We start from the raw sequence: 13,231 nt of genomic DNA on the forward strand, positions 1-13,231 counted from the left end.
TATTATTATTATTATTATTATTATTATTATTGCTACTACTACTACTATATATATATATATATATATATATATATATATATATATATATATATATATATATATATATATATATATATATATATATATATATATTCAATTCTTAATTTTGGGTTGAATATCTTCAGGTTTGAGACTTCTTTTATTATTATTATTAATAATAATATTGTTATTATTATTAATGTTATTGTTATTATTATTAATGTTGGCAAGAAAATGCTTCTTTTTATTTATTTATTTAAATTTTTTTAATTCCCCTTAATTTGGGGTTAATATCTTTGGTGGGGGACCAGATACAAACCTGAAATTTTCACAGAAATTTGTCCTCTATATAAAAGCAGTAAGTGACTATAGCTGTTTCCATAAACAGCAGCATAGCCAAAATTTGTGCCATGACACAAAGCTGGCTGTCATGGTTAAATCAAGTAAAATAAAAATTTAAATTAAAAAAAAAAAAAAACATGCTGGTTTTGCACTGCCAATACATAGAGGTCAAGCAGCCAACTTTACAAATTTTGGATCACTTGAGATGGACTGACCCATGAATGAGAAGATCTCAAGCAGTGAAATAGTGGGGCTCTAGTCCTGTATGTTACCAATATGTTGTGCATGATATTTCTAGTAATCACATTAATCACTACAAATGTGGATTAATTTAACAATATGATTTCCCCACCTTATCATTCATCAGCTTATAAACAAGCACATGATCCAACACATCCTATCCTATCATGCACCAATATTTAATTGTGCGCACTAATTAATGAAGCCATGAGATCCTGAATTGAGTTTATGAATTTAGAATGTATTCATGGTCTGTTATTTGCTATTTTGCTATGTTGTAAAATGAATAAAGTAATATCATTATTGAGTGACCAAGCACTCATCTGCTACACTTATCATTGCACTCTGAATATGGCCAGTTCTGTCTAATTATAACCATTTATCTGAGATGCTGGAGTGGTAGCACCATCACTGTGTAGAGCATGATATTATCATTTACCTACTGTAGGTCTCTAAAATGCATGTAACGTGCCGCACTCAAAAAAACATCATTACCATGTTAGTATCACTGCTGAACTGAGAATGGCCCACCACCGAAATAATATCTGGTGAATGGTGCTCTGGTGTTCTTATGGTCCCTTTTCATTGATGTCCAAAGTAAAACACCACTGTGAAAGTGACCAACTGTATATAATAGGTGAACCTTATAATATTGCCAGTGAGTTGAGATACAAGATGTTTAACTGATTAATCATCTTTCGACCCGATTCCTTATTATATACAGTAAATCACATCACCACTTCATATCTGATTCCACATTGTGAATTCTAGTCCATATTATCTACTGCACTTTTACTGTGTATTAAATATTGATTGCTGGTGGTATAACTGCACAGACTTCAAGTGGAAATATTTGGATTAATTAATCTGGATTAACTAAAAAAGCATTTTCTTACACTGAGTATGCTTATTTATGTAATGGCACAAACTCTGAATTGAATCTTATTAACATACAAATGTATTCCATTTTAAGGTGAAGGATGCATTCCCTTTGAACATGAAGTCCAACTGCAGATACAGGACAAAAGTAGGACGAAAGAGAAAATTAGTGCAAGGTTGCATGATCGACTGTATAAAAACGGAAAAGGTAAGATTCTCATTATACAAGTCTCTGTATAATGGCAATACTAATAACTATTCAATAGTTTGGTGAAAAATTACATTTACATAATCCACAACCTAATTTAAGAGACATTTGGTGTCTGATATTTGACATTTGCTTATTTAGTTATGCACTGGCATTTTTGAGGCCAATCTAGCAGGCAATGGTAGCCTATCTCACCCAAATCTTTTTCTTTTTTCTTCTTCTTTTTTAAGAAATCAATAAATGCATACTCAAATCTTCATATACAGTATTTGCTTCATGTAACATCATTAGGCTATGTAATTGTGTTTCTAAATTTGATACATTTTAAGTTCAAAGTGGACCTATAGTATCATCCTGTTGTGTTGACAGGTGGTGGACTTCCCACACTGTACATAGATTGTGTATATGCGTATTGCCTGGGAGAAATGAGAAAAAAATCATTGGTTATACAGGTATCAATATCCACATACTAATCACATGTTAACCCAAGATATATATGGGATTTTTTTTTTCTAAGGGTCATAGCTGCTGCCCAGGATACTTTGGACTTGACTGTTTTAAATGTCCTGGAACGCTGGACAACTGGTGCTCGAACAACGGCAAATGCCAGGATGGCCTTTGGGGCAATGGGGAGTGTCTGTGTAATGAAGGGTTTCATGGCACAGCGTGTGAAATGTGTGAGCCCGGAAGATATGGCAAAGACTGCAAATCAGGTAACATCCACATTATGTGACCTCACTTCAGTCATTTTATAGACAGTAGTCACTCAGTCCTAGTTAACACAAGCATGTGAGGTTAAGTCCCAGAGAGTACCATGGTTGTAATTTTTCATCTTCTTTGTCTTCTTGTTGTTTTTGTGTATGTTTCTTATTGTTGCCCTCAAAGAGAAAAGAAATGTAACCATTGATTAGTGTTAATCTTGACAGCTAATTTGGATTTCGGTCACCTTTGTAAAGTGAGTGTATTAAGATTGGGGTGAACATTTAATATTCCAGTTTGAGACATTTCTGTCTCACAAAATATCATTGCGTTTCTGGTGTACTGGGCAGGTTTATGGCAAATTATCAGTGTAAATACTTATTTGAGAATTTGAGCAATATCCTCCTCCTCATGGCATGATTGTGGCATAAACCACATAATTGGTAAATTTAGCATGCATGCATAAAGATTACTTGGTGAATGTACATTGGTTAAGACTAAAAAGCAACCAACAGACCATGTGTGCCTCGTGCAGGTGGCATGATAAAAGGTGGCATTGACCCAATTCTTTACTCTTTACCACCCAACCCTTTATCACTAGGGACTCTCTAATATAGTGTAAAATATTGTATATGTGCTTAGTGTTTTACACAGTAGTCTACAATAGGCTATTACACAAACTAGGAGTGCATACATTTTTGAATGTATATTAACAGTGGATGGGGAGAGTTCAATAAGGCACCGAGTATCAGACTCGGCCTCTGTGCTGTTCTGACAAAAACATACTTGCTAGACAGTCAATTATCCTGTGTTACTGCAAAGCTGTTCATATACAAGAGCTTTATCATGGATCAGAAGTGCAAATGCATTAGCAACCGATTACAGTGGTGCTTTATATAGAATTTTCTATATAAAACCATCAGATTTTCATACAAGTCCTAAAAGTAGACGACGAGAACCCAATTTAACAAATGAGACAAAAAAAATTATACTTGTTCATTTATTTATTGAGGAAAATGATCCAATATTACATATCTGTTTTCAATCAATGGGATGACAATCAGGTGTGAGTTAGCACCCTATTTTATTTAAAAATCAGGGATCTATCAGAGTCCGATCTTCACAACACATTTGTGGAAACGTATCATGGTATGAAGAAAGGAGATTTCTGAGGACCACAAAAAAAAAAAAAAGAGTTGCTGATGCTCATCGGGCTGGAAAAGGTTACAAAACCATATCTTAAGAGTTTGGACTCCACCAATCCAAAGTCGCATTGGCTAATGTTGATGTCCGTGAGTCCACCATCAGGAGAACACTGAACAACAATAGTGGGCATGGCAGGGTTGCACGGAGATAACCACTGCTCTCCAAAAAGAACACTGCTGCCCGTCTGCATTTCAAAGATCATGTGGACAAGCCAGAAGGCTATTGGAAAAATGTTTTGTGGACGGATGAGACCAAAATAGAACTTTTTTGTTTAAATGAGAAGCTTTATGTTTGGAGATGGAAAAAAACACTGCATTCCAGCATAAGAACCTTATCCCATCTGTAAAACATGGTAGTGATAGTATCATGGTTTGGGCCAGGACGGCTTGCCATCATTGATGTAACAATGAATTCTGAAGCATACCAGCAAATGCAGCAAGACAACAACCCTAAGAGCAAGTCATTCAAAATAATGTTTAAAGAAGTCCTGACCTTAATCCAATAGAAATGTTTTGGAAGAACCTGAAGCAAGCAGTTCATGGAGGAAACTGACCAACATCCCAGAGTTGAAGCTGTTCTGTACTGAGGGACGGGATAAAATTCCTCCAAGCCGACATGCAGGACTGATCAACAGTTACTGAAAATGCTTAGTTACAGTTATTGCTACACAAGGCGGTCACACCAGATACTGAAAGCAAAGGTTCACATACTTTTGCCACTCACAGATATGTAATATTGGATCATTTCTCTCATTAAATAAATGACCAAGTATTCTTTACATTTGTTTGATTGGGTTCTCATTCTCTACTATTAGGACTTGTGTGAAAATCTGATGATGTTTTTGGTCATATTAATGCAGAAATATAGAAAGTTCTAAAGGGTTCACAAATTTTCAAGCACCATTGTATATCCATATAAAGCTTTAACTCCAATTCCTGATTCTAGTTTTCTATGTTGCCACTTTCCATTTTCTTTCGCTTCCAAGTCAAACGTTATTTTTTAATGGTATTTTCCAGTTGTATTGATTGTCTACGACAGGGGTGGGCAATCTTATCCGGAAAGATCCGGTGTGGGTGCAGGTTTTCATTCCAACCAAGCAGGAGGCACACCTGATTCCACCTGTTTAATCAGTTGATCTTGGCTTTCAATAGCTTCAGGTGTGTCTTCTGCTTGGTTGGAATGAAAACCTGCCCCCACACCGGCCCTTTCCGGATAAGCTTGCCCACCCCTGGTCTCCGATGACCTTGTTGTCCTTGTTTGCCTGTGAGCTGACTGCCATTCTGAATTATGCTATTGATTCCTGAGGAGGCTTTAATACATCCTCTAACATTTGAACAGCCTCTAGAGTGACTTTGATGTTTGTGTAAAAATTTAATAGAGGAGCACCAAATTAAGCGAGAATACATTTCTCTCATGATTAGAATGTCACTGTGATCATGGAAAATGTCTAGATGGCATAGATGGTAATGGCCAGTGCGTCTGCTACAAGGGTTGGAAAGGAGTGACCTGTTCTGTAGGTCAGTGCTGCAAATTCTATTACAATATTTTAATAAATATACAATGGTTTATATGTTGTTAATAATGTCCAATAAAATAACTTAATCTCATTTTTCAGAGATCATTAATGATGAATGTGGAGGCATTTGTGATCAGAAAGCCAAGTAAGTGCATAAGACAGCACACAGAATTATAATCTGCTCTTCATCATGTGCATCAGTTGTTGTTACTATGTGGTGTTAATTAAAACTGCTTATTTGGGTCTGTCTAACTTTTCTTTCAGCTGTTTTTCTCCAAGTTCAGGAGTAAAACCAACATGTATCTGTGCAGCGGGTTACCATGGAAACGGCACCTTTTGTCAAGGTCTTGTTTAAAAGAAAATTATTATTATTTTTTTTTCACTATTATGAGGCATAATGAGAACATGATGCATATACAGTATCTGACCACTTTAATAGGGACACTTGTACCCCTGCTCATGCAATTATCAATAATGTGGCAGCAGCACAATGCAGATATAGGTCAAGAGTTTGAGTTGATGTTGAGCTAATGTTCAAAACAAACATCAGAATGGGGAACAATGTGATCTCAGAGATCGGAAAAAGACAAAAGGATGTTTTTCTGTTACATACATTCCCTAACCTGTACAGTATGAGTGGAACTTGATTTGGTAGCCCATCCACCTCAACCTTTGACATGTTGCATGTTCTGCGAGGATTTTTTGTGTTGTAAAAAGTGACCCCCCCCCCCCCCCCCAATTTTCTCCCTAATTTAGTCTTAGCCATTTTCCACCCACGTCTCCCCTTTCATACAACAACTACCTACAGAGGAGGATGAAAGCTAGGATCTTTTCAAACTGCTGTTCATGCTGTGTCACAGGGCAGTGTAACACATTTATAGAAAAGTGCTATCTGCCCCCTTCTGCATGCACGAGCTCACAGATACCAACAATTGGCTAGTGTCACTGTGAGAGAGCTCTCACATTCACATGCTATATCACCCAGAGAGCAGTCCCAGCCACAGATGGCTCTGGCATTATCAAGATTGGAACTCACAATCTCCGGACAATAGGGCGAAAGCTTTTCTGTTGTATCACTCGGGAGCTAAAGAGTGATTATGTGAGTTACCATAGCCTTCTTGTCAGCTCAAACCAGTTCAAACCAAAAGCATTTTCTTCTGATCTGCGGAACTATCACTCACTGGATGTTTTTTTTTTTTTTTTGCTTTCCCCATTATTCTGTGTTGATTGTAGAGGCTGTTTTGTGTGAAAATCCCAGGAGATTGCTAGTTTCTGAAATACTCAAACCACATGATTGGTTGATTGCATGAATGTGCAGGTGTATGAAATAAGAACAGAGAGTAGGAAACAACAAAGCTGAAATCCTGTGGGACTTCCTGATCCAGGCAGATAAACAAGTAATAGCGAACCAGTCCGACAGCCAGATTAATAACAGATATGGAGCAGAAAACAGCAGTGGTGATAAATGTGGCAATCCCATGTGACAGTAATATCCAAATATGAGAAGTTACAGAAATACCAGGGACTGAAAAAGGAACTAGAGAAGCTGAGATTCAAGATAGCTACATCAGTGACATGAGCACTCAAGGCCATGAATGACAGAGGTGTTTACAAGAGTCAAATCCTGGAAAATCCTAGTTTGCTTACTCATAACTGAATGATATATATATTTTTAAAATGCCATTTTATGTTGCTAACTTTCCCCACCAACTGCCTATATCCACATATTTATAGCTTATGATTATATGGCTGTTGCTATGGTTACATCCCAGAAGATGTTATCATTGTTCAGTGGTTTTAATTAAAACATTTCAGTGCTCTGTGGCCCATAAATCATTTCTTACAGTGTAATTAAATTAAGAGTTAGTGTAAGGTCAAGAGAAAGAAAATCAACCAAATAAAATGTATTGAAGAAGAATATCTGTGCCATAAACACTGAGTTTCAATGTGACATACAGTGCATCCGGAAAGTATTCACAGCGCTTCACTTTTCCCACATTTTGTTATGTTACAGCCTTATTCCAAAATGCATTAAATTCATTATTTTCCTCAAAATTCTACAAACAATAATGACAACATGATGATAATGACAACGTGAAAGAAGTTTGTTTGAAATCTTTGCAAATTTGTTAAAAATAAAAAACAAAAAAAGCACATGTACATAAGTATTCACAGCCTTTGCCATGACACTCAAAATTGAGCTCAGGTGCATCCTGTTTCCACTGATCATCCTTGAGATGTTTCTACAACTTGACTGGAGTCCACCTGTGGTACATTCAGTTGATTGGACATGATTTGGAAAGGCACAGACCTGTCTATATAAGGTCGCACAGTTAACAATGCATGTCAGAGCACAAACCAAGCCGTGAAGTCCAAGGAATTGTCTGTAGACCTCCGAGACAAGATTGTATCGAGACACAGATCTGGGGAAGGGTACACAAACATTTCTGCAGCATTGAAGGTCCCAATGAGCACAGTGGCCTCCATCATCCTTAAATGGAATAAGTTTTGAACCACCAGACTCTTCCTAGAGCTGGCCGCCCGGCCAGACTGAGCGATCAGGGGAGAAGGGCCTTAGTCAGGGAGGTGACCAAAAACCCGATGGTCACTCTGACAGAGCTCCAGCGTGTCTCTGTGGAGAGAGGAGAACCTTCCAGAAGAACAACCATCTGTGCAGCACTCCACCAATCAGGCCTATATGGTAGAGTGGCCAGACGCAAGCCACTCCTCAATAAAAGGCACATGACAGCCCGCCTGAACGACTCTCAGACCATGAGAAACAAAATTCTCTGGTCTGATGAAACAAAGATTGAACTCTTTGGCCTGAATGGCAAGCGTCATGTCTGGAGGAATCCAGGCACCACTCATCACCTGGCCAATACCATCCCTACAGTGAAGCATGGTGGTGGAAGCATCATGCTGTGGGGATGTTTTTCAGCGGCAGGAACTAGGAGACTAGTCAGGATCGAGGGAAAGATGAATGCAGCAATGTACAGAGACATCCTTGATGAAAACCTGCTCCAGAGTGCTCTATGACCTCAAACTGGGGCGAAGGTTCATCTTCCAACAGGACAACGACCCTAAGCACACAGCCAAGATAGCAAAGGAGTGGCTACAGGACAACTCTGTGAATTGAGGCTGTAATTGGTGCCAAAGGTGGTTGAACAAAGTATTGAGCAAAGGCTGTGAATAATTATGTACATGTGCTTTTTTGTTTTTTATTTTTAATAAATTTGCAATGATTTCAAACAAACATCTTTCACGTTGTCATTATGGGGTATTGTTTGTAGAATTTTGAGGAAAATAATGAATTTAATCCGTTTTGGAATAAGGCTGTAACATAACAAAATGTGGAAAAAGTGAAGCGCTGTGAATACTTTCCGGATGCACTGTACATATAAATGTCATTTATTTTTCCTAATTAAGTGATACAATGGCAAATGCATAAATACAAATCTAAACCATTATATATACTCACTGTCTGGAGTGCATTCTTGATTACAACTTGTGATGAGATTTGATTCAGAACCATGATTAACATTTTGACCAGATCTAATTTTTTTGGGTTTTTTTTTTACAGAAACTGACTTGTGTGCCACCAATAATGGTGGCTGCTCAGAACATGCAACATGCACAAAAATCTCACCTGGAGAAAGGAGCTGTACATGTAAGAAAGACTACACTGGAGATGGAACTGTGTGTCTAGGTATGAGATTTGAAAATATCACCAGTATTGGAGAATATGAAAAAGACCCTGAGCTTTCCACTGCTCTTATTCCTCTCATTGTTGGTTGAGTAGATTTTATTATTGGCATTTATGGCAGCATTGTTTTGAACCAGTTTACATTCTGACATCCTTAGTCTTGTAAATCCTCAGACAGCTAATCCTACATTAGCTTATGTAATTCAATATCATTGATACATACAGTACATTTGAGCATAAAGGTACTCTAGACACAATAATAAAGTTGTCATTATTCTCATATTACCTTAATTTGAAACCACAGTTTATTTTTTTAAACCAAATCCTGATTTGTTTTTGTTTAACAGAGATGGACCCCTGTCTAGTTAATAACGGAGGATGTTCTGTGGGAAAAGATTGCATCAGAACTGGACCAAACACAGTAAACATTATTACTTATTAAACATCATCACTATTATGCCATTAATACATTTAACATTTTAATACAATTTACATTCATATAGTATTGGTTGGAATTTAAGATAGAATGTCTGTAGGTGACTCAAAAAGCATTAGATGAATATATTAACAAAATATAATTCTCAATATTACAAATATTATAATTATTTTAACAAAACTCTTATGCTAATGAAGCAAACTGTGAAAAACACTTAGGCCATGATTGAATAGACCCTACTTTTTGTTACATAGTGCTTGAGAAGCCTCACTGGACACTTGGCTGGCCTGGGCACATCCTAAACAGCTCTTGAATTTGGCCTATCAGTATTATTAGAAAATTTTAAATATGTAACTACACACTTAGACTTACAATATTTATGTAAATAAACTGAGGAATGTGTCTCAGTTAGACACAATTTGGTCTTTATTTCATGTGCATGGAAGGAGATTGGAGTGTGCATGTAAATTGCAGACAATACTTATATTCAGCATTGAGTATTATATGGCATGTTGTTTCTTACATTAAAATGAGGAATTCTACCTACATAAAGTGAGCTGTAACCATAGCAGATGACTGCTTGGTCAGCTTATCCATTACACCATGGGTATGGTTTCTTTCAAGAAGAGCACCAATAGACGGATACAATTCATTCATTCTAAAAACCCAAAATAGCATAATGAAAGCATGAAAGAATTGATTATTTTCATGACCTTTTTAGTGACTTTTACGGCAACTCTTAAATTCGATTCATTTTTTCTAAATGAGCCACACAGAAATTCAAGTTAAGCACCTACTGTCTGAATTTTCCTTGCAGAAATATTGATGTCACTTTCACAATGAAGTTGCCAACTTTGAATACAGCCCTTTCTGGTTATTTTACTAAGATATCATTTTTTGTAAACTTTCTCATTATTAAGACTTGGTAAATGGTTTTAATTTGTCTTCATCTGGCAGAAATGGGCTTCCACAAGTTTAATACTAGCCTGTTGGTCATAATAATTTGCTCCTGTAGTCATTGTACCGATGGAATTCAGAGTTGGTAATTTGATTTGGTAGTGTAAAATGTACCTTGACACTCCCTGCGTTTGGCATGTTTATTTAGAAATGCCTCAAATTGCATATTCATTAAGCAAACATGCAAAGACGAGACGTGATATTTTGTTGTTTTGAAAGATGTAATCCTCCACAGATCCTCTTAGTAAAGCATCTTGCATGTTTATTTGGGTGTTATAAAGTTTTTATTTGTTTTACACATATAAAATCCTTACTAATTCAGGACCTTCTTTTACTGTTAATTATTGAAGAACTGTTCTGCTGAACTTGTATATTATCATATTGCAGGCGGCATGTGTTTGTAAACCAGGCTATGCTTCACAAAGAAATCTCTGCATACCAATAAATCCCTGCCTAAAGGTATGTGATGCAAATATATTTCAGGCATAATAAAGGCTTTTAATTAGTAAGGACCTCAGTGACGTTAGTAATGTATAAATGTAATACAACGAATAAAATAATTTGGTTTTGTATTGATGCATGCAATGTGATAAAGAATTACTACTTAAGTATGAGCACAAAACATAACATTTGGAGTGAAACAGCATGAGAAATTTAGGGCAAGATAACCATACAGTCCAATATGACAACTTTCAGTGTGTCAACACTGGACCCAGCAAAAACTCCATTTCCCAGAACACACCTCAGCCTACAAACATGGATGCCACAGACTATACTAGTTAGGCTCACACTGATTGTAATGTTCACACTCTCTCGATTTCCGATCAAGCACACAAGGACTCAACCACACTTAAATACTACAGTCAGGTCTGTAAGTATTTTGACAGTGATACAATGTTCATAATTTTGTACACAACCACAATGTATTTGTGTATAATACATGTACACCACCGCAATATATTTGAAATGAAGCAATCAAGATGTGATTGAAGTGCTGTCCAAATACTTCTAGACCTTACTGTATCTCAAACTCTCACTCACCACAAAGTACTGCTCAGTGTTTATTGCCTGACATACAAAGCTTTTGTTTACTGTTCACAATATACTGGTTTATGATCATCTTTTGGTTTCCATTCAGTCATTTAGTTGATCACCTGATTCTCTGCCTGTTGTTGACTTCATTTTGCCTCACAATTTGGGAATTTGTTGCCTGTCCTTTAATAAAAGCATTTACTTGCAACTGCAGCCATCTCAGCCACCTGACACAGTACATTACAGTATCTGTTTACGACTAAACAGGGGAAGATTTCAAGGAGGACATTAAATATTAAATTAAGACTTAAAAGATGCAATTAGGAAAACTGCAGGAATATTTTAAAACAGACTCATTAATGAGATCACTCTTAATCTGAATGTTTACCCTCATGTTATTCATAACTCAAATATTTATTAAGATTCAGACATGCAAGTTGCCTGATGCTAATGTTCACTACACTGTGTATTACAAGGACCTCCATTTATGTGCATTTAGACTGAATGAAAACACATATATTACACTATTATTACAGCCTGTCTCATGTAAGTTACAAAATGTAACATAAATCCAAGAGAAACAAATAATGCCTGCTATTCAGGTTGTCTAGGGAATGAATGATATGCCACTAGGTTGTTTTAATTATTATCCAGGACAACGGAGGCTGCAGTCCCAACGCTGTGTGTAAATACACCGATCCGGGTGAGAGGAACTGCACATGTCGATATAACTACAAAGGAAATGGTATACAGTGTATGGGCACTGTCAGTAGAGTGAGTATCCTCTGTTAAAGAGACAACACAGATAGGAAACTCTGATAATAATGGTTATGATTAAGCAATCATCAATTTGGATAAGGGCAGAATTATTTTTTCATGCCCTTTAAAAATGAATATCTTTATTGCTTGAGGCAGGAGCTTCTTCACACACCAGCTGCTAGCTGGTTCCGGCAAAAGCTTGCAGTAAGTCTCAAATCATTCTATACAATTTCTTAATTTGTCTAATATTTGTTTAATAATTGATAACTTAATTAAGTTTTCAGTTACATCTGATCTTTGGTTTTGTATAGGATTCAGGAGTCAGGGATTTGTACAGTAGAGGACCATTCACCATATTTGTACCTCATAAAGATTATGTTGAAAACTACTCGGTATGTCTTTTTATTTTTTATTTTTTTACTTTTTTTTTTTAAAGAAAAAAAAAAAACTGAAGTTGGTTCTTGCACAAGTTTGATATTTGTAATCACATATTGGTTAAATATTCGTGTGGCCTCCTGGTATAGGAATGCACAACTGAACCTGTTTTTGGGGTGGTTTAATAACCAAAGTGGTAACGTTAACAGCACAGAGATACAAAACTTAACAACTTTTTATTTATGAACTAATCCTTGAAAGCTTTGAAATGTATTCAGTCATGTTAATTACTTATCCACACCTACTTAACAAGACATTATTTGGATAAATTTTATTTCAATAACTCTGCTCTAGGTTATAGCTTGATATACCTAAATGATTTTGATATATTTTGTTTTGTTTTTTTCCCCCCAAACAGATTGATCTATGGATGCGTAAAAACCGCAGCCCAGATCTATTGCGATACCACATTGTGAGCTGTGAAGAACTATCTGAATCAGAACTTAAATCTAACAGACGTGTGGTCACTGCTTCTGGGCATGCGTTGAATTTCAGCGTACAAGATGTAAGCCTTTAACAGCTAAACCAAATAACTGATATTTTTCCAACATAAATGTCAACATAACCAAGTACTGCACATATGAATTAGACCTTAACTAAAGTTATCTGTCTTAGTTTTTAACTTAAATTTATGTCTCATTTTTATCTCATTTTCACAGGGTGCTTTGTACATTAACGGCGATACAAAAATAATTACTAGTGACTACGAATGCTCTAATGGAGTCATACATTTCATAGACAAAGTCCTCATCCCATTTGAACTGAAGAACGAAACTGAAAGGGTTGAAGTGTTTGTATGTA

General features: G+C 36.3%; 1 protein-coding gene across 1 annotated transcript in view; it reads left to right on the forward strand.

Moving 5' to 3' along the window:
* The window catches only part of stab1 (stabilin 1), an 88,933-nt gene that overhangs the window by 42,415 nt on the left and 33,287 nt on the right, over window positions 1-13,231 (forward strand). Inside the window, exons 37-49 of the mRNA XM_017450504.3 lie at window positions 1,574-1,687; window positions 2,205-2,400; window positions 5,014-5,109; window positions 5,208-5,253; window positions 5,373-5,452; window positions 8,689-8,814; window positions 9,159-9,232; window positions 10,592-10,663; window positions 11,891-12,010; window positions 12,152-12,199; window positions 12,307-12,387; window positions 12,789-12,935; window positions 13,090-13,224. Coding sequence (XP_017305993.1) covers window positions 1,574-1,687; window positions 2,205-2,400; window positions 5,014-5,109; window positions 5,208-5,253; window positions 5,373-5,452; window positions 8,689-8,814; window positions 9,159-9,232; window positions 10,592-10,663; window positions 11,891-12,010; window positions 12,152-12,199; window positions 12,307-12,387; window positions 12,789-12,935; window positions 13,090-13,224 — 1,335 coding nt within the window. The remainder of the gene's footprint in view (window positions 1-1,573; window positions 1,688-2,204; window positions 2,401-5,013; window positions 5,110-5,207; window positions 5,254-5,372; window positions 5,453-8,688; window positions 8,815-9,158; window positions 9,233-10,591; window positions 10,664-11,890; window positions 12,011-12,151; window positions 12,200-12,306; window positions 12,388-12,788; window positions 12,936-13,089; window positions 13,225-13,231) is intronic.

The sequence above is a fragment of the Ictalurus punctatus genome, chromosome 21 (assembly GCF_001660625.3).
Source record: "Ictalurus punctatus breed USDA103 chromosome 21, Coco_2.0, whole genome shotgun sequence".
Lineage (NCBI taxonomy): Eukaryota > Metazoa > Chordata > Actinopteri > Siluriformes > Ictaluridae > Ictalurus > Ictalurus punctatus.